Here is a 22016-nt window from a genome sequence, read left to right on the forward strand (position 1 = left end):
TCAGGGATAGGGCTGAAAATAGAATAGTTATTGATTCCTTATTAGATCAGTATACCATGCTACTGGTAAATCATGAAAATGGTCATTAAAGGATAAAGTCAAAGACATTTAATAGTGGTTACTGAGAATTTAATGGCCCCATATGCAGCCAGCTCACACAAGCAACACATTTAATTCCAAGAAAATGACCTGTGGGAAGGTGAAGAGTTGGAGTAATTTTTTTTAAATTTCATTAAAATTTTTCACTTCCCATGCTATGGGCATAGCCAGACAGTACTTGGGTTGGTCCATCAAAGCACCTTTAATAGCTTAGCTTATTATGTTTGCATGACATTTTGTTAATGTTATCTCATTGTGTTTTCACAACAACCCTTGTGAGGAAGGCAGGTTAAGCTTTTCTTTATCCTCATATCACAGATGAAGAAATTGAAACTCAGAGTTTGAGATACTTATCCTGAGTTACACAGTTAGTCAGTGGCAGAGCCAGGACTAGAATCAAGGCATTCCTATGTTTTTTCCATTGCCTTTAATGATGCTTGTTCCTTCATTAAAAAATTGAGGTGAAATGTTAATTCATTTATTAACTGTCTTACAGATTCCATTGTCATTGGATTTTGGGTTGGTCTTGCTGTCTTCGTGATTTTCATGTTTTTTGTACTGACCTTGCTGACCAAAACAGGAGCGCCGCACCAAGAGTAAGTCTAATTATTACCATTTGGAATAAACCATATGCCACAGGTTGCAATATACCTCATTGGAGGGGGTTCCCACACAAGGAGTTGCTTATGTATCATTTCTTCAAAGATCTTTAATAATGCCCCCTTTGTCATCCTTGTACATCTAGCAGTTAGCACAGTTCTTGGTACATAATAAATGCTTATTTATGAAATCATTTTTCTCACCGAACTCCCATTCACTTTCTTTCTCCTTTTTTCCTTTCTCCTTCTCCTTTTTCTCTCATTCACTATCTCATATTACTGCCTTATAGGTACTCTGTGTCTCAGTTGAACTGGACAATGCTTTGACCCTGAGCTCTAAACAGAACATATCCTCTACGTCCCATTGTATCTTTGCACATTGCCCCTTTCCTGGAATGCTATCCTTCTCCTTCTCCATATGCTGAAGTGTTACTGGTTCCTCAAATTCTAACTCAAATGCCACCCCTCCTATAAAGTCTTTAATGGGCAGCTAGGTGGCACAGTGAATAGGGTGCTGGGCCTAGAGTCAGGAAGATTCATTTTCCTGAGTTCAAATTGGCCTGACACTTACTAGCTGTGTAACTCTAAGCAAGTCACTTAAACCTCTTTGCCTCAGTTTCCTCATCTGTAAAATGGGCTAGAAAAGGAAATGGCAACCACTCCAGTATCTTTGCCAACACAACACAAACAGGGTCACGAAGAGTTGGACACGACTTAAAAATGACTAAACAACAACAAAAAAGTCTTTAATAATTTAGAACCATCTTCTCTTTCCAGCTCTATATCATATTACTACCTTATAGGTACTCTGTGCCTCAGTTGAACTGGACTATGCTTTGACCCTGACCCCTAAACAGAACATATCCTCTATACCCCATTGCATCTTTGCACATTGCACCTTAACTGGAATGCTATCCTTCTCCTTCTTCATATGCTGAAGTGTTACTGGTTCCTCAAATCCCAACTCAAATGCCACCCCTTCCATAAAGTTTCCCCCCCTCCCATGTCAATAATGACTTTCCTCCTCACACCACACATAAACTCTGAGGCTCCACTAGGGGGTGCAGTGGATAGAGCATGAGGCCTGGCATCAGGAAGACCTTGGTCCACAACATCCTTGCAGGTGACCCTGGGCAAGTGCTTCCTCCCTCAGTGCCCCAGGCAGTTCTCTAAGACTACAAATTGCAGAGAAAATACCAAAAATGGTAGAGGGTTTTTTCACACTGGAAACTCTTTACACCGATGAAACCACAGATCTGGTTACCTCTCCCTTTTGCTTCTCCTCTCCCCCAGGAACCCATCCAATAAAAGCATTTGCTCAGATATTCAAAGAGATAAATAATTTCATTGATAGAATATTCCCTGGAATGTTTCAAATTATCACCTAAGCATGCCTGCCTATGTCCTCCGATAACTGCCACAGGGGATCTGTGCAACCTGCTGGAGACCTCCCTCACTTTTCCTGACATCCCAAGGATACCAGTGAAAGTTAGAAGCCTTCAACTCAGAAATTGTGCTTCCTTGCTGAATAATTAATACAGTTACACGCTGCCCTTCGGTAGGCCACACTTGAATAGTATGACCCAGGTACACAACAGAAAGGGGCCGCCAGAGTCACAGGTGTCACCCCCCCATTTTACAATTGATGAGCTTGAAGTCTAAAGACATTAAGTGACTTGCCCAACTCACCCTTGAGCCCAGGTCTTCTTGGTTCCAAATCTAAGCTTATTCCACTCTACCATGCTGCAGCTCTCCAATTCTAAAGCTACTGGAGTTTCCTTTTACTGGGATGTGCAGCCAGTCAGATGACCTTCCATTCCAAGGTCAGGTAGGTTAATAACATCCCAAGCACCAGCAGGCTCTGAAAGTTTTTCAGCTCATCTTGTTGATTCCCCAGGAAATGTCAGTTTCAGGAGTTATACAATTACCAAAGACTCAGTGATCCTTGGCAAGGCAGGGGAGAGAAGAAGACTGGTATTGTAAAGCTAATGTTGCCTTTCTATGAAAGCCATTAAGCAAAGGAAATTACAGTTATAGCAGTTTTTTTGCCATTGCATGTGAAAATGCTTTTCTGGGGGATTTTATAGAATATGAAGAGCTGGCAATTTTTTTCTCCCCACTTTCATAGCTAAAAATTCATTAACTTTGCTTACTGCTTATCAAAATAGTATCTCTTCATCAAGAATTGTCATGATGGATATAGAAGAAAAAGGTTGGAACATTTTTTTCATTTTCTAGACTTCATATCTGAAAGGTAAAACCAGCCTCTTCTTGATTCATAGTATCATAGACACAAGTTGGAAGAGATGCCAGATGTCATCTATTGTGACCCTCTCATTAAAAAAAAAAAACTTATTGGGGGCGGCCAGGTAGCACAGCAAGTAAGAGTACCAGCTCCAGTGTTGGGATGACCTGGAGATCGAATCCAGGCTCAGACACTTAGCACCCACCCAGAAACACCTGGCCGTGTAACCTTGAGCAAGTTACTTAACCCCAATTGCTTAGGGGTGGCCAGGTAGCACAGCGAATAAGAGCACTGGCTCCAGTGTTGGGATGACCTGGATCAATCCGGGCTCAGATACTCAGCACCACACCCAGAAACACTGTCCATGTAACCTTGAGCAAGTTACTTAACCCCTGTTGCTTTAAAAAAAAAAAACAACAAATTTACTTTTAGTTTACAACATTCAGTTCCACAGTCCCTTGAGTTCCAAATTTTCACGCCCTTCCTTTCCCTCCCCCTCCCCCCATGCAATCAAATATAAGATCTACAAATGCCTTCACGTTAAACATTAGTCAGATTGTAAAGGATTATAACCAATGGACTGAACAACGAGAAAGAAGGAATGAAACAAAACAAGACACAAAAGAGAAAGAGAGAGAGCAAGTAATCGGCTTCGATCTGTGTTCAGGCTCTGTAGTTCTTTCTCTGAATGTGGATGGCCCTTTCCATCATGAGTCTTTTGGAGTTGTCTTCTAACCTTGCATTGCTGAGAGGAGTCCAGTCTATCAAAGTTAGTCATCACACATACGATGTGTCTGTAATTGTGTACAAAGTTCTCCTGGTTCTGCTCTTCTCACTCAGCATCAGTCTATATAAGTCTCTCCAGGTTATTTTGAAGTTCATCTGCTCCTCATTTCTTATAGCACAGTAGTATATTCTATTACATTTGTATATGTTACCTTCTCATTTTACAGATGAGAAAAACTTAGGCCCAGGAAGGCCAAGTGAGTCATCAAACATTTATCACATCCGCTCTTAGTTTTGCTCACTGGCATCTTGTCCACAACAAAATAAATTATTTAATTGAATTTCATTCTTGGTTTGGAATAGTGGATTTGGGTTCTTATTAGCACTGGTAGAAATGAAATCAAACTCCTTCATGTCTCCGTGAGCTGTCATTTAGCTGAACATCCCTAATCCTACCCCTTATTCCCAAGTCCAAGGATGCCTATCCCAGGAAGCCAAGATGAGGAGGGAGTGCATTTCAGATATGAGGAACAGACAGAAGAGATGGCTGGAGTTAGGATATGGAATGCCTGGTTTAAGGAAGGCCAGTGTCACTGAATTACTGTGTGTGCACACATGTATATGTTCACATGTGCACACATGTATGCATATGTGCATGTATGTGTGTGTTGTGAGAGGAGATTTAAGATGTCAGGAGACTGAAAGTGTATTTAGGGTCGAGGGCAGGTTATGGGGAACTTCAAATACCAGAGGATTTTATTTTTGATCTTAGAAATTATAGGGAATCAGTCAGAGTATGGATGGAGATCAATGTTGGGGAAAATGCTTGTTATTTCCACCATTTCCCTTCTTGAGTTCTGAAACCATATTCAAACCAATTGTATATTTTTCTATAAGAGTTCTGTCAATCTACTCCCCTAAAGCTCAGTTCACTCTCCTTGTAAGTTTTAGGACCAAAGTGCTCAGTGGTGGCCACTATTTCCCTATGATGGTTGTCAACCCCAATTAGAATATAAGTTCCTCAAGGATAGGTACTATCTTTGCTTTTTTATTTATATTCAGTTACTATGTGCTATCACTTACTCATTTTCACTTTTTCATTTTCATTCATTCAAAGCTTCCACCCAAGGGCTTTAGTAAGGCAGTTGTTGAAGTGAACTCCCTGGTTAATAGAAATGCCCCTCAGTGGAAAGGCAGCTGGTCCTTGAGAAGATTTCATCATGCCACAGTATATAACCACACAATCAGGTTCAATGTGTAAACTGATCTCTGAAGGTGGGTGGATAGGTGATGCAGTGGATAGACTTCTGGATCTGGAGTCAGGAAGATCTGAGTTCAAATTGAGCCTCAGATACTCACTAGCTGTGTGACATTGGGCAAGTCGCTTAATTCTGTTTGCCTCAGTTTCCCCATCTGTGAAAAGAGTTGGAGGAATTGGCAAACCACTCCAATATCTTTGCCAAGAAAACCCCAAATGGGGTAACAAAGATAGACACGACTGAAATAACTGAACAACATGGTGGGCATGTGTGCCCGCTCATGTTCTCATAACAATTTATTTCACAAGTTCTCTGTGAAAGGGCTAGCTTCAACTCACTCCATCAAACAGTGGAGTAGCCAGGTAGCATTGTGGAAAGACTGCTAGGCCTGGGGTCAGGAAGACCTGAGTTCATATCCAACCTCAGACACTTACCAGCTCTGTGACCCTCCTTGTCTCAGTTTCCTCATCTATAAAATGAGCTGGAGAAGGAAAGGGCAAGCTGTTGTGCCAATGCAATAGTCATAGAACCAATGGCAACTATGAATATGCGGGCATAGTTCTGAATGGCAAAAGAAAACAGACTCTCCATATAGAAGACAGAAGTAACGCATCTATTCAGACAACAGAAAGCCAAATCCCAACACCAGAAAACTGAATTCATCATAGCAACAAACAAATCTATACACAATAACACCTCAGAGAGCAACATCATCCCACGGCCTTCCTACAAACACTCACAAGCCTAGCTATCTCCTTGCCTGCATCCTCTCTCTCCCCCAGCTCTAACTGCTCTGACTCCCAGCTTCTTCTGGGCTCTGCTCTACACTTCCTGCTCTACCTTTCAGCAAACTCCTCCCACCACAGGCTTCATGTGATCACATTTGACCTATTAAGGGGCAGGGAAGATCTTCAAATTCCTATTACCATTATACAAGCCATTCCAGTGTCTTTACCAGAAAGCCCCAAAAAAGGAGTCACGAAAAGTCAGACACAACCAAAGACAACTAAATAACAACAATTTTCAAACAATAAGTATTTATTAAAAGCAATGTGTTCCTAGCACCATGCTTTAAACATAAGACACGGCCTTGACCTCAAAGGGTTTATAACCTTGTTGAGGAAAGACTAGATATAACTAAACATTCAAAATGGGAGAATAATGAAACTGTTAATGTTTAGTATATTATTAACTTTTGTTAATATTTATCATCAGTTGTTAAAATATCAGAACTTTCACGGAACAAAGTTTTGTTTCTATTTTCTACATGTTTTTGAATTTTCATTGGACCAAGGAATCTCCACAGGAAGGCAGAGGTCCCTGGAGCCAATGGTTCAGGGAACTCAGGCTCTGTTCAGTCTCCATCCATGTTATGTTGGTTACATGCCCAGGAATTAATGGTCAGTATGATGAGACTTTGCTCTGCCAAAATTCTCCTCTGATATCTCCTCATGTTGTAGAAGTAACCTTTGTGGCCTCAAAGACTATGACAATAAATCACAAACTCTGGCAAGACCTACCAAACAGGAAAGACTTCATGGAAGGGCCTGTTGAGAGATTGTCTGTCTAACATCCTACAAGAACCCTAGCCTAACTAAGCTCAAAAAAACTTACCACAAAGTTTGCCAAAAAATGATGGATTATTATTATTATTATTATTACTATGGTCACACCAAATCATGAATATGATATATCGTTTTACAAAGAGATTGCAATTTGCCCTGTGGGTGTTAAGTACTAGCACTGATGAAATTGCACTCCTTGAATTACTAAAGCCCAGGAAGTATAATAATAAACATTTGGCAGGGAGAAGAAGGACTGGTTATTTCATTAGTGAATTTGTTGTGGTTTAGACCCAGGGACGCCAAAAACTGTTGAGGTGGGGGCTTTGCCCACCCAAAAACTGTTTCGGTTTCATGATGTGTTGTGGTGGAACCATCTCAAAGAATTCAGTCAGACCACCTTTAATCCAAGTATAGGCATTTATTGAGATTGACACCTCTCATGAAGCAGGCTAAATTCCAAGAGGAACCAGCAACTTTAGAGAAAGTAAGATGGATTTTAATAGGGTAAAGATGCAATTACACAACAGAAATTTACATAGCATTAATATTAAAAAGGCAGGAGGAGTTTGTTAAGGGATTAGGTAATGGAGGAGGGGTTTGTTAAGGGATTAGATAATGGAGGAGAGGTCCCATCTATGGTTAAACATTCTGGTCATTCTGCCCTCCAACTGGTTAGCTATTGTGGTCCTGTCTGGTTAAGACAGATAGGTATTATAGTCTTGTCTTGGGCTAGATGGACCTGTTTCTGTGGGAATGGGTCTGGGGGCAGTGACCAGATAGAGGCAGTAAGCTAGGTTCCCATCACATGGACAAACCTATTGTTTGTGTGGGAACTAAGAGCTCAGGGACACACCTGCTGTTCTAGTGAGCAGTGAGGCATACACAAAGAAGTTAGGATATTGGCAGCGGGAGGGAAGGATAGGTAGGTACAGTGGACCTGCTGTTCAGTGGGGCCAGGGCTATAATGAAGTTAGAATACTGGGGCTGGGGGCAGCTTTATTAGGATTCCATCAAATTGAACTCCCAACATGGAAAGTCTCTCCACCAATGGGACTCAACAACTCATCTATGTCTTAGAATTTTAGAGTTGCCTGGGAGAAATGAGAAATTGAATAATTTGCCCTGGTCAATCAATAATCATTTAATCAACAAGCATTTATTGGTTCACCATGTGCCAGACATTGTGCTAGACCCTGGGGAATATGAAGACAAAAATGACTTCCTCAAGAAACTAATTTCTATTGGATGACATATATACACACAAGCATATACAAAATAATGCAAGGTGATTTTTTCTGGGGGGGGGGGAAGGGAGGTATGGCACTAGTAGCTTGTGGGAATCAAGAAAGACCTCATGTAGAAGATGGCCCTTGAGCTGAGCTTCAAAGGAAATTAGGGATTCCAAGAGGCAGAGACTAACAGGAGCAGATTTCAGCAAGGGGTTCAGCAGCTTTTATAAAGGCACAGTAGGCTACAAGAGACCAAGTATCATGTTGCAGGAACAGCACAAAAAGGCCAGTTTGCTAGGATTGTAGAGTGTGTGAATTAGCCATGTGGTCAATCAACTCATTCACATGGGATTATTCTTTTTTTTTTTTGAGGGGGGAAGGTAGGGCATTTGGGGTTAAGTGACTTGCCCAAAGTCACATGGCTAGTAAGTGTGTCTGAGGTCAAATTTGAACTCAGGTCCTCCTGACTCCAGGGCCAGTGCTCTATTCACTGTGCCACCTAGCTGCCCTGGGGATTATTCTTTAATGGGTTTTTTAATAAAAAAAAATACTTTGGGGTGGCTAGGTGGCGCAGTGAGTAAAGTACCGCCCTGGAGTCAGGAGGACCTGAGTTCGGTTCTGGCCTTACACACTTAACACCTACACACAAAAAATTAGCTGTGTAACCTTGGGCAAGTTGCTTAACCCCAATTGCCCTCCAAAAAAAAAAAAACCAAAAACCAAACCAAAACAAAACAAAAAAATACTTCCCCCCCAATTACATGTCTATTCTTTAATTTTAAAAGTTCTACCTAACAAAGGTGCAACTAAAAAATGGAAATTATAGGTAGATTAAGGATAGTTGGGTTCATAATTGCAGGAAACATAGACTTCATATTTTTTTTCCCTCATAAGGGAAACATGCATCAATAACTACCAAAGAAGTTCTGCTACGAGCCATTGATGGAGTGGAAAAATCAGCTGTGAAGAAACTGAATGTGAATAAACAATCAGAAGCATTAACTAGCAGGACGGATTGAGCTGCTGCTTGGAAGGGAGACATAGCTTTGTGAAGCTCATTTTGCAAGGAGAGTTGAATTCTGTAGTGATCTGAGTTTATAAACCCTGCCTGCATCCGGTAAAGCTTGGCAGAAATGCCTTGTTCTCTCCTGCCTCTTACAGTTTGAGAGGGAGAAACAGAGGAGCAAATAGAGGTTTTGAGGTTTTGCCTAGCTTTGCAGTCAGTTCTATGGAAAGAAGGGGCTTGGAGCTGACTGGACAAAAGTCAAGTTCCAATGAGAGTGAGAGTCTTCTGGACTTGTCTGCACCACCTGAAGAGCCTACCTAAAGAGTTTTGCTGTGAGCTCTACCTTCCTTTAAAGAGACCTGACTGGATAAGAATTGGCTAGCCCAGGGCCACATGTGGCCTCTTGGAGAAGGTTCCCCACCCTGGATTAGTACAAGAACAATCCAGATGTGTGAGGAGCTAGCTGGACAGCCAGTCTCAGGACCTTACCAGTTTCTATGACTTATGGGCCACTGCTTGTTACTATAGTAGCATAACAATTTCTCAGCACCTTGTTAAAGGTGACTGTTAATTAAAAGAACTTGTCACTGCCCCATCTACTGATAAGAGAGCAAAAGAGAAATGGATTTTCCTACTACAAGAGTGGTGAGGACCAAAAGAGAGCTGGCTGAGAAGTGGTTTTGTGGGGTACACATTATTCCTAAAAGCCTTGATATCAAAGGGTTGTGAGTTGCCCCAAGCACATGAATTTTCCCTCCTAGGTTCTGGAAGTGTGTGTCCATTCTTTCCTGTGGACATTGTGTACATTGGTAGGAGAGTGTGACCCAGGTTTATGGGTATACTGAGATTATTTATGTTTTAGGGAATGGTGATATGATTGTAATAGCTTTTGCTTTAACGGTAAGTAAATATTTTATTTGAGTTAATGGTGTTATGGTGATTGATTCTGTGTAAATGAGAAACCCACTGATGGGAGCTCAGGAACTACAATGGCAAGCAGTAATAGTATATTTCCCCTTCCCCCGTAATAGAGTTGCCCCTAGGATCCTGAAAGTGTAGTGAATAATGGTTGTGTAGTACTGATCCTTCTCTGGTAAACCTAGACCTACAACTGTGAGGGAGGACTGAAGTGAACCAGTCAGTTCAGAGTGCAAGAGTGAGGATTACTATGTTGTAATGTTACAGTCCAGCTGGTAGGTGGCATGCTAGATAGAAGGCCGTGCTTAGAGTCAAGAAGACCTGAATTCAAATCTGGCCTCAGACACTTACTAGCTGTGCGACCCTGGGCAAGTCATTTAACACTGTTTGCCTCAGTTTACTCATCTGTAAAATGAGTTGGAGAAGGAAATGGCAAAACCACTCTAGTATCTTTGTCAAGAAAACTCCGAGTGGGGTCATAAAGAGTCAGACACAGCAGAATAAGATAATGTTGTAGCCACAGGTTACATTTGCATTTTCAGGACATTAGAAATCAATGTTTCTTCTTGGTCCTAACCAGGAGAGGGAGAAAATAGGACCATCTTCTATGCTATTAAGTTGGTGCTTTTTTCTAAGGGGCTTTGAGAGAAGCATGTCCTAATTTTCAGTGAAACATAGTCAGAGCTCTGTCTGAGAAGCAAGAACAATTGAATATCTGAAGTCTTTTTACACTCATATGACTCCACCAGCCAGCCCAGAAAATGTCAGGCCAGAGGAAGATCCTTTATTGAAAGGCGTGATCAGTACTCATGCTGATACACAGCTCTAGCAAGGAGGAATTATGTGGACCTAATTACTTTAAATATGCCTTCCATCAAGGCTCTCAAGGCTCACTTTTCCTAGGTGCCATCTTATCTCATTAGCTCCTGGGGAGACTAGATACTCAGTCCTTGTGCTTCAGAAGCTTTTAAACCCCTTGGAGAGGATATGAGTAGGAAAATTCACTTTTAGCAGGGATAAAGAACCTACTTACATTTACCTTTGAGCACATAAACCTGCTGGCATCTCCCCTTGATTTTCTTCATATTTTTAGAGCTGATTCACCCAATGCTTACTACAGGGCTCATTAAAACACTCAGTGACAGAGGTGGAGAACACTTTGATGGATAAAGAAACTAAGGCTTCTGGAAAAAGTGCTTATTCAGACTTACCTAACTTGTCACCATGGTGTGTGTAGTGTACCAATCTCACTCATCCTTTAAGACCCAGCTCAAATGCCACCTCTTCTGTGAAACTTTTTCTGATTCTCTCCCCTTCTCCTAGTCACCATCAATCTCTCTTTCCCTCTCTGTCTCTGTGTCTCTGCTCTGTGTTTCTCTCTATTTCTGTCTCTGTCTCTCTGTCTCTGTGTCTCTGTGTCTCTCTTCTCAGAAACTTTATGGCACTTTGTAGCTTTCTTACATCCTTTTCAGATTCGATTTTACTTATTCACAGTCATATTTTTATTAGCTTACATACTACTTGAAAGGGGGCAGTATAATTCATTTATTGCTGTTAGTAACCAGCAAGTAAAGAGTTTTGCACATATTAAGTGTTTATAGAATGTGAAACTTATTGAATTTGTGGATGGTGTGGTTTAATGGACAGAGAACAAGAGACAGACAACCCGGGAGTCTAACTTTGTCACTAATTAGCCTGAGATTCTGACCAAGTCAACTTAGATTATTTTAAACAAGCATTTATTATCTTTCCTCACTTCCCCCAACCCCACTGAAGATATGTTCCAATTTTTTATTTTCCAAATTCTCTCCTTCCTTTACCCTCTTCCCCACCCATTAAGAAGGCAAGAGATACAATACTAATAATACATATCTCACTGAACATTAAAAAAGAAAAAAAACACCCTCTTATAGTAAAGAAAATATACCTTGTCCAGCAAGACAAATTCCTGCATTAGCCACCCTCTCCCCCATCTATGTGTAATTTTACATTTCCAGTCTACCACCTCTCTGGCAGCAGCAGCAGCAGAAGTAGTATTCTTGACCTCAGTCCTCTGAATTGCCTTGATCAGAGTTCTAATGTCTTTCAAAGTTGCTTTTCCTTATAATGAATGCTGTTGTCATTGTCTAAATTGTTTTCTTACTTATGTTCACTTTGTATGTATTCAAAGAGGTCTTCCCAGTTTCCTCTGAAACTATTTCATCGTTTCTTATGGCATAATAATACCTCATTATAGTCATAGACTATAATTTGTTCCAAGTCACTTTAAAGAAATGAAAACCTTCTCTGCTTCAATTTTCCCATATGTAAGTTGGAGGATAATGATATCTTTCTAATCTAATCTAATCTAATCACCGAGTTATTGAGAGGATCAAAGGAGATAAAGATATGAATGTGCTACAGAAGGCCAAAACATAATGCATGAAAAGGGCAAGGCATCATATATTTGGGTACCTGATATGTGGGGCATCTCTATTTTGTTCAGTGGATAGAGCACTGGGCCTGGAGTCAGGAAGACCTGAGTTCAAATCTGCCCTCAGATAGTCACTAGTTATGTGACCCTGGGAAAGTCACTTAACTTGTTTGCCTTAATCCACTGGAGAAGGAAATGGCAAACCACTGCAGTATCTTTGCCAAGAAGACCTCATGGACCATAGTGTGCTATGGTCCACTGGGTCACAGAGTCAGACATGACTGAACAATGACAGCTGATATGAGTACATTATAGTATACTAATTAGCTAGGTATTTGTATTTGTACAGTGATACAGGAAGACCACCTTTTCACATAATAATACTAATAGTTAACTATATATAATTAAAATAATATTTAAGTATTTTTAAAAGAATCAGACCAAAGGCTTTTCTCTTTTAATTTGCCTGTTCCACATCTGAGTGGTATTTATGGTAGTAAAATTGCTCTAATTAGCCTTGTTTCCTTTTTGGGGTAAGCATTAGACTTCCAGGGTAAGGTTATTTGCAATGATTCAGGAGGGCCACCTTACCTTGAACAAAGAAATTTCAAGCCCGGCTATACTACAGGGCACTTTGTATCCTCAATTATGTTTGCCTGAGGGATGCTAGGGAGGGAAGGATTTTAGAGAATGGTAGTTTTTTGTTTGTTTTTATGAAAAGGGATTGTTGTTTGCTGTTGTTCAGTTGTTTTCAACTCTTTGAGACCCCATTTGCGGTTTTCTTGGCAAAGATACTGGAATGATTTACCATTTACTTCTCCAGCTCATTTTACAGATGAGGAAACTGAGGCCAAAAGTGTTAAGTGACTTGCCCAGGGTCATGACACTTAATAATTGTCTAAGGCCTGATTTGACCCGAGGAAGATGAGTCTTCCTGACTCTAGGACCAATACTCTATCCACAATGCTAGGCACTGTGCTAAATGCTTTATTGTTTTTTCATTATATCCTTACAACAACTCTGTGAGGTAGGTTACTTTTAAACTATTATTCTCCCCATTTTACAGACTAAATTGTTCTCCTGTCTTGAGAAGAGTAACTTGAATGGACTTTAGCTATCATTTTTTTTTTTTGTATTTCAACCAACCAATTAATCAAAAAGCATTTACTAAACACCTGATATGAGCCAGTATGGGTGCTAAGGATACAAATAAAGATAAAAGTATGGTCCCTGCCCCCAGCGACCTCACCTTCTAACAGGGGAGACAGCATGCAAAAATCGTACATTTGAGTTCTATGCTGTGTAAATGAAAGTTAATCTCAAATCTCAAAAATCACTGTGCTAAGCACTGAGGACACAGATTTTGGAAATGAATGATGTATATAGAGTATGCATAATTTTTCCTTTTCCTTTTTAGAAATGCAGACCCTTCTGAAAAGCATTTTCGAATGAATAGCTTTGTTACAGACTTTGGGAGGCCTCGGGAGCCGGATAAGGTATTTTCTCGCCCAGCAACTGCTGAGTCCAGATTTCTCTTCCATTGCTACATCAATGAAGTGGACCAGCTGGACAAGCCAAAGACAAGCCACAAAGCTACTGCTGTGGATGCTGATGAACTCTTCCAGGAGGGATCCAGAAGCAGTGGAAGACCAGAGGAGGAGGACCTGACCCAGATGAGCAAATTCAACATCCCCAACTTTGTGAACACTGACCCAAACTCCTCCTTCGGGGAGGATGACCTCCTGATTTCTGAGCCACCAATTGTCCTAGAAAACAAGCCAATAGCCCAGACCTGCCATGAAGTCCTAGATTAAGAAACATTCACTAAAAGACAGAGTCTTTGTAATGTCATGGGTCCAAGGACTGTTTAGCAAGGGATTTTCTTCATGGGCAGCTTCAGATTTGTTTCAGGGATGTGTGTGTGTGTGTTTGTGTGTGTGAATGTGTGTGTGTGTGAATGTGTGTGTACACTTGTGACTGCATGTATGACTTAAGTAGAAGGTAGTGCAACAATGAATTAGTACTTACAAGACCTCTAGGTTTTGTGTTTTGAACTTTTTTGGGGAAAAGAATTTAGACTATCATACTTTTGGTGGTTTGGAAATGGTTTAATCCCTTATAAATTGAAAGGTAGTCTGCATAGTGGACAGAGAATGGGATATAGAGTCATGAAGACCCAGATTCAGACCTCCCTCTGACATATACCAGCTGTGTGATCCTAGACAAGATCCTGGACAAGTCACTTAATTTCTCATTATTCTAGGTAACTCTAGAAGACTGAATCTTAGAAAGTACCAGCCTGTTTTTTTGGTAGAAGGAATTTCTCTTCTAGGAGTTCATCAAAGAAATCACAGGCCTAGTTGCTATAGTATATATTATTCCACTGGTTTAAGTCCTTATGGGCAGGGCTGTGTTAAGCCAATGTAAATGAATGAATACTCTCTCTTTTCCTGCTCTGGGAGTCTACAAAAAGGGCCTTACCCTTGGTGGGCCCTTTGCCCCTTCTGCCCAATTATTAAACATGTCTCTTTGTGTAGAGAGGTACAAAACAAGGCAGTTGGAGTGTGCCTGAAGGGTGAGAATTAATTTTCTAAGCACAACACAGGTGGTGGCCATTAGGTGGGAAGTGAGAGGTCACTGGGTGATGGAGTGGCTGGTGTGGGGCTTTGTGACTGTGATACAGACCTGAATTCAAATCCTGCCTTGTTAGTTGTATGAATCTGGACAAGTCATTGCACTTAGTATCTCAGTTGCTCATATGTGAAACGGGATGATGATGATGATGATGATGATGATGATGATGATGACGATGACGATGACGATGATGATGATGATGATGATGATGATGATGACGACGATGATGATGATGATGATGATGATGATGACGATGATGATGATGATGATGACAGGATTCACTTCATAGAGTTGCTGTGAGAATCTATTGGGATGGTAAATGTAAAGTGCTTTGCATACCTTAAAGTGCTTTATAATGTTAGCTATTATTATCACTACTATTGCTATTATTATTATTATTAATTTGAAATTGCCTTTAGGACACATCTGACCAGCATTCCTCCTCACAAGAAGGTGCTCAAGCTTAGGATGTCTGGCTTTTAATTAGGGCTGTTTTCTGCTGTTCACCCTAGTTAGTGACACTGTCTTCTCATCACCGTTGCCATTCTCTATAAATCGGTGGAAAGCATTCTTCACCATCCAGTTCTCCTTAACTGGCCAAAGCATGAAACTGGGTGTTCTTGCCAAGACAGCGATTTTTGACCCAGAATGCCCTGGCTGCTCTATACAACACCAATGCCAATTCATTCGCACCCCCAGATATCCTGCATGTGGAAAGCAAGCCTGGACCTGGGACAGAACACATCTCAGCTTCGCTCAGTGTGGCCTGGGAGGCTGGCTGCTAATTTGTAAGGACATTTTTGTTATGAAATCTTTCACCGCCTGTGATGAAAAACCAAGCCCTTCCTGCCTGGTACTGAGTGTAAAATAAACGTGTTCAATCACATATTACTTTGCTGTTCAGCTATGACACCTCTGTATTTTTTTTAACATGCTTTTGGGACATGATGTCTCTCATGGCTCCTTATCATTTATTTCCCTTGGTGGTCAAATGGTGAAAACACAGGGCACCCCAATAATATTTTATACCAGCTCTGATCCCTGTTTTTTTTTTTAATAAGGGGCAGCTAGGTGGCACAGTGGATAGAGTGTTGGGCCTAGAGTCAGAAAGACTCATCTTCTTCAGGTCAAATCAGGCCTTAGACACTCATTAGCTGTTGTGACCCTGGGCAAGTCACTTAATTCTGTTTGCCTCAGTTTCCTCATCTGTAAAATGAGCTGGAGAAGGAAATGGCAAACTACCCTGGTATCTTTGCCAAGAAAACCCCAAATGGGGTCTCAAAAAGTTGGAAATAATCGATCAACAACAAACAGCAGTCCCTTTTAATAAAAACAAACAAAAAACTACCATTCCCCAACATTCCCCCCTTCCCAGTATTCCTCAGGCAAATATAATTGAGGATACAAAATGCCCTGTAGTATAGCCAGGCTTGAAATCTCTTTGTTCAAGGTAAGGTTGCCCTCCTGAATCACTGTAAATAGCCTTACCCAGGAAATTTAATGCTTACCCTGAAGAGGAAACAAGGCTAATTAGAGTAATTTTACTACCATAAATATTATTCAGATGTGAAACAGGCAGATTAAAAGAGAAAAGCCTTTGGCCTGGTTCTTTTAAAAATATTTACATATTATTTTAGTGCTTTTAATTATAAGTGGATGAATAAAGTGTTAGGAAATAAAGGGATGTTTAAAACATGGGGAAAATACTCACAATTACTTAAAGCAAATGTTCTTTACTTAAGGTCTGTGGTCTCCTAAGGGGCCAATGGATAGATTTAGGAGAGGACTGGGGTTGGTTGGGAGGGAGGTGAGAAGGGAATCTGTGAATCTGGCTAAAAAAAAATCCATCTTTAGTTTCAGTAACTTTGTTTTCCTTTGTAATACTACATATTTTATTTTATGTATTTAAAAACATTGTGAGAAAGATCTATAGTCTTCATCAGATTCCAAAGGGGTCTATCACACAAAAGAAGTTAAGAAGGCCTGATCTAGGTAATGTTTTTCTCCACTTAGATCAGGAATTTGGGGTTAGGGTGGGAATGGGATAAGAGAAAGATGGCCTGGGCTTGTAGCCACATCATATCTTTGGGGAGCTCAGGGCATGGGAACTCATTCCCTCAATGCAGTCTGGCAATTTATATGTACAATTTATAATTCTGAGAGAGTTGCTTGGACCATTGAAAGGTTAAGTCACCTACCCAGGGTGATGGCTTGTATGTGTCAGAATATAGATCTTTCTGTTTACATGACACTGCCTCTCATCATTTCAATATAAAGCATAAGAAAAAATTAACAGCAGCGTGAGTATATTGGATGATGTGATGCTTTTTAGTTATTTTTATTTTTTGCCTTTTTTTGTGGGGGGGGGAGGGCAATTGGGTTAAGTGACTTGCCCAAAGTCATATGGTAGTACGTGTGTCAAGTTTCTGAGGCCAGATTTGAACTCAGGTCTTCCGGCTCCAGGGCCAGTGCTCTATTCACTGCACCACCTAGCCACCTCTTTTTAGTTATTTTTAAAGCAAATCATGGGGAAAAAAACCCAGTCCAAATTAAAGTTGGTTTTGTGGTTGTTTAGTTTCTACTCACTCTTTATAAATACATTGCCACTTCAGCTGAGTTTATGTGGATTCATTCCTTCTGAAAATTGCAAGAGGCTCATCCCACCCCACCCCAAGCTCCCCTTTTTGGACAAAAGCTACCTAAAATTCCTTGGAACACTTTTATCTCCCAGAAATCACTGTTGCTGAGACCTAGAAGGCTGAGATACAGTCAATTCTTGGTAAGATGGTGGAGTAGTAGTTTAGAGCAGAGGCAGAAGCAGCCTGGAAAGATTCACTTAAAACTGCTGAGGTAGGTAGGCTCTGGAAGATATGACCAAGAATGTTGTACAATGAAAAAAACAAAAACCAATGGGCCGGGGACATCAGATCCAGTTTTATTGCTCTCCTTTGTTATTTTTTCCCTTTGTGACCTTAGACCAGGGGTGGGGAACCTGCAGTCTTGAGGCCACATGGGGCCTCTAGGACCTCAAGTGCAGACCTCTGACTAGATAGGGACACACTTGAGGATCTAGAGGGTCCCATGTGGCCTCAAGGCCACAGGTTCCCCACCCCTGCCTTCGACAAATCACTTTTCTGAGCCTCAGTTTCCAAATCAATGAGGGAGTTGGTTTAAGTGACCTTTATGGACCTTTTAGATCTATGTTCCTATGATCCTTCTATGCTCTTATGATCCCATCATCCCCTTCAGCTTTTGAGGTTATCCCAAAGATCTCTCTCTAGACAGCAGAAGCAGGGCAGTCACCTTGCAGTGACAGGGCATGCCTGTCTTACTAAGTCTTGTCTCAGTGATTTATAGGGCAGCAAGTGGGAATTTGCAAGCACTAATTGATCTACTCTGGGCAGTGAGGGGGATGATGGGCTGCATTAGAAAAACAGTTATAATCCTGTAGGAAATGAATTTTGATAATGAATGGAGCTTCTGCTTTAGAAATTCTTCTACCATCCCTGATTTTCCTAGGTGACAATGATTTTACTCAGCCTTATCCCTGCTCTGTTTGATCTAGTGAGCTGAAGACAGGTCCCTGGCAAAGAGAGGTAAGCCTCTATAGTCAGGAAGAACTGAGTTAAAATTCGGCCTCAGACACTTACTAGCGATGTGATCCTGGACAAGTCACTTAACCCTGTTTGCCTCAGTTTCCTCATCTGTAAAATGAGCTGGAGAAGGAAATGGCAAACCAGTATCCAGTATCTTTGCCAAGAAAATCCCAAATGGGGTCATGAAGAGTTGGGCATGACTGAATAACAATGACAATGACAACAACAAAAAATTTAATCCTAGACTCATTTATTGAATCTTGATGGTGACTCAAAGGCAGATGAGAACCAGGATTTTGGTGGTGTGCTATGGAGAAGCCAAGAGTTTGGGAACTGAGAGCTCTTGGTAATAGCTTTATTGGGTGTTACACCAGCTCTAATCCCCATTGGGGCAGCTAGGTGGCACAGTGGATAGATAGAGTGTTGGGCCTAGGTAGGCCATTTATCCCCCACCCCCACCCCCCCACCATATCACTCCTCTGAGCTGGGTGAGAATTTATATGATGCAATGTGTGTCCTTGGTGGAAAGCCTTATAGGTTCACAGGAGCCTCAAAGGCAATCTAGCTCCCTCTCCCTCTCCTCCATTTCATAGCTGAGGAAATTGAGGCCCATGAAATCATGTTGAGTGACTTGCCCAAGGTCAGTGACAGAGCTGGGAGTTGGACTTATATCCTCTGAATCAGGGCCTAGTGACCTTTCCACTGTACCATGCTTCCTCCCAAGGACACCTTGGACACAGATCAGCTCAAATAGTGAAAAACTGGCAGCAGGTCTGAACAGAATTGCTGGTAATTGCTGTGGAACTAAAGGGACAGAGCACTGGCCTGGAGTTAGAATGAACAGAGTTCAAATCCTGACTTAGACTCTGACTAGCTGTGTGACTCCCATTCAGTCTGTAAGATGGGGATAATAAGAGTACCTGTTTCACTGAATTGTTGTGGGGGTAAAATAAATAGTATTTATAAAGTGCTCTAAAGCTTAGAGTAGTATATGAATCCTAGTTATTATTATTTTAACTGACTTGAAGGGGGTAACTTACACTTTTGGCCTATTGCAGTTAGAAATCTTGTAGGCTGTTCCACCCCAGATGAGGGGTAGGCATTAACTTTATCCAAAGGACTTCTCTAATAGGCTTCTTTAACCCTGATTAAGATAAAATTCCCAGTAAAGGGCTAGCCAAGGGTCATGAAAAATTTGAAAAGGAAGAAGGAATTTCTTTTAAGATCTCAAGAAATTTTGAGATTCACTCTGACACTATAGAATTACCTCTTTCCTCCTACCTCACATAACATAACTACACAGTTATGGTCATGAGTTAGATCTGCTAGAATAGCAGCACCAAAGCTATGGAAGAAATCAGTAGCACTCTCCCAATAATAAATTTAGAACTGGACTGGACTCTGGGGTTCACTTAGCCTAACATCTTCATGTTGGAAATGAGGAAATTGAGAGCTAGGGAGATTTATATGACTTATCCAAAGTCATACATAGAGTAAGCATTTGCAGGTGGAGGAGTGTGGTGGTGGTGGTGGGGGGGGTTTGTTGGGGGGGGGGGGGGGTGGAGGGGTGGTAATGGGGAGGATTATGAATACAGCCTAGCTGATTTCTGAGTGCAGTATTCCCTTCCATTTAGAGAGGACAGAGACAGACTCACTTACCTATCCTGTTTGTAATTATATCTGAGAAGATTTAAGTCTACCTCATGTAGCCCAGAGCAAAGGTTAATGTTGATTCTACAAACATATCTTCGAAACTAGCCACAGCTGCAGTTATAGGGATGAATGGATAGAATGCCGAGTCTGGTGTCAGTGGATTCCTTGATTTGAATCCTGCTTCTTATTCTGATTAGCTGTGTTTTTCCATTTGCATAATGGGATAACAATACCCAGCTTAGAATATTTACTTTGTGACTGTTGTGAGGACTAAAAATAATATAAAAAATAAACAAAATAAAAATAATTTTAAAATAGCAGCTAAGTTCATATAGTGCTTTAGGGTTTGTAAAAATACTTTACATATGCTAATTTGATTCTCATTTTCCACATTATGTAGATTAGAAAACTGAGGCTGGATGAGGTTAAGTGATTTGCTCAGGATCACTGTTAGTGTCTGAGGAAAGATTTTAATGTAGGTTTTCCTGAATCAAAGTCTAGTATTCATGTATAGAAAGCATTTTTTTTCAGTTTGAAATGTTTTCCCCCAATTACATGTAAAACAATTTTTAACATAAATTTTTTAAAATTTTGATTTCCAGGGCAGCTAGGTGGTACAGTGAATAGAGCACCTCCCTCAGAGCCAGGAGGATCTGAGTTCAAATGCGACTTCAGACACTTAACACTTACTAGCCATGTGATCTTGGGCAAGTCACTTAATCCCAAATTGCCCTGCCTCCCCGCCTCTAAAAAGCCAAAAAAAAAAAAAAAAAGATTTCCAAATTCTCTCCCTTCCTTTCTCCCTCCCTGAAACAGTAAGCAGTTTGATAGAGGTTATACATGTGCAATCATGCAAAGCATATTAGAAATAATTTAAAAAAATTTTATGTCTCAGATGTATCAAAATGGGCCACACTGTTTATGATGAATATATAAACACAGTTATGCAAAAGGCACCATCATATCATATTCAGTAGGTTGCAGACACACCGCTATGCCAGATTAGCATACTTCCTTGATGAATACCAGGCCCTGGAGACCTTAATTAATCTTCATAAGCCACCAGGACACCATGGTGAGCAGTAGAGCAGCCTTTCCCAATTAGGATATGTTGGCCAATGCCGATGCATCCCATGTGAATTGCCACTGCTTGGCTATGAGTTCTGTACCCCTTATCTTCCCCTACCTTCTTGCCATTTCAGGTCCCAGCCTTCATTCCCCACCTCTGTGACCTAAACCATAAACAAGAATAGGTTCACTTTCCACTCGGGTGAGTTGTGACTCCCACTCTGAGGCTCCCTGATTTTTTAATGTTCAATACGCTTTAAGGAATATAATTATCTCTGATTTTGCCTCTCTTTATTATAATAATCAAGTAAATACTTTTTTCTAACCTTTCTTGACCACAAGCAAAGCTACTCCCTTTCTACCCTTTCTCCCCATCCTAGAAACACCAATTCTCATTACTTATAAAACTTTTAACTTTTCTTAATGGCTAATAAAATTAGAAATTTAGAAATGATATATAGTAGTGAAGAAAAAAAAAAACTAGGTCTGGAGAATGCTGTTGGTTTTACAAGGACCTCAATTCCTAGCTTTACATTCATTCATAGGACAGGGATAAGAACTTAACTTGTGCTTTCTTTGATAAAGGGAATTCCCAGGTGAGTAACACCCTCTACCAATTCAGACTGGCATCTTCTCTGCAACTTTAGAAAACTGCTTAAACTACTGAGAGGATAAAGTGACATGGCCAGGGTCTAGTACAACTACTCTTTTAGGGTAAGGCCATTTCATATGCTCACTTAGAGTGGGGTAACGCCCATTCAGTGACTAGGCCTCTTTAAGAAGTGAGTCAAGATTGGGTGGCTAGGTGGCACAGTGAGTAGAGCACTGGCCCTGGAGCCAGGAGGACCTGAATTTGAATCCGGCCTCAGACACTTAACACACACACACACACACACACACACACACACACACACACACACACACACACCAATTGCCCTCCAAAAAGCAAAAACAACAACAACAAAAAAGAAATGAGTCAAGGGATGCCCCCTTTAATTAGGGGAAA

General features: G+C 40.9%; 1 protein-coding gene across 1 annotated transcript in view; it reads left to right on the top strand.

The window, feature by feature from the left end:
• Nucleotides 1–15629, top strand: part of MRAP2 (melanocortin 2 receptor accessory protein 2) — a 69525-nt gene extending 53896 nt beyond the window's left edge. The window contains exons 3-4 of the mRNA XM_069065051.1: nucleotides 596–695; nucleotides 13477–15629. Of these exons, the coding sequence (XP_068921152.1) occupies nucleotides 596–695; nucleotides 13477–13873 (497 nt within the window). The 3' untranslated portion in view covers nucleotides 13874–15629. The remainder of the gene's footprint in view (nucleotides 1–595; nucleotides 696–13476) is intronic.
• The last annotated feature ends 6387 nt before the right edge of the window (nucleotides 15630–22016 follow it).

Source organism: Petaurus breviceps, unplaced genomic scaffold (genome assembly GCF_028583685.1).
Source record: "Petaurus breviceps papuanus isolate PSGF00001 unplaced genomic scaffold, PetGlider_PUasm1.0 90667, whole genome shotgun sequence".
NCBI lineage: Eukaryota > Metazoa > Chordata > Mammalia > Diprotodontia > Petauridae > Petaurus > Petaurus breviceps.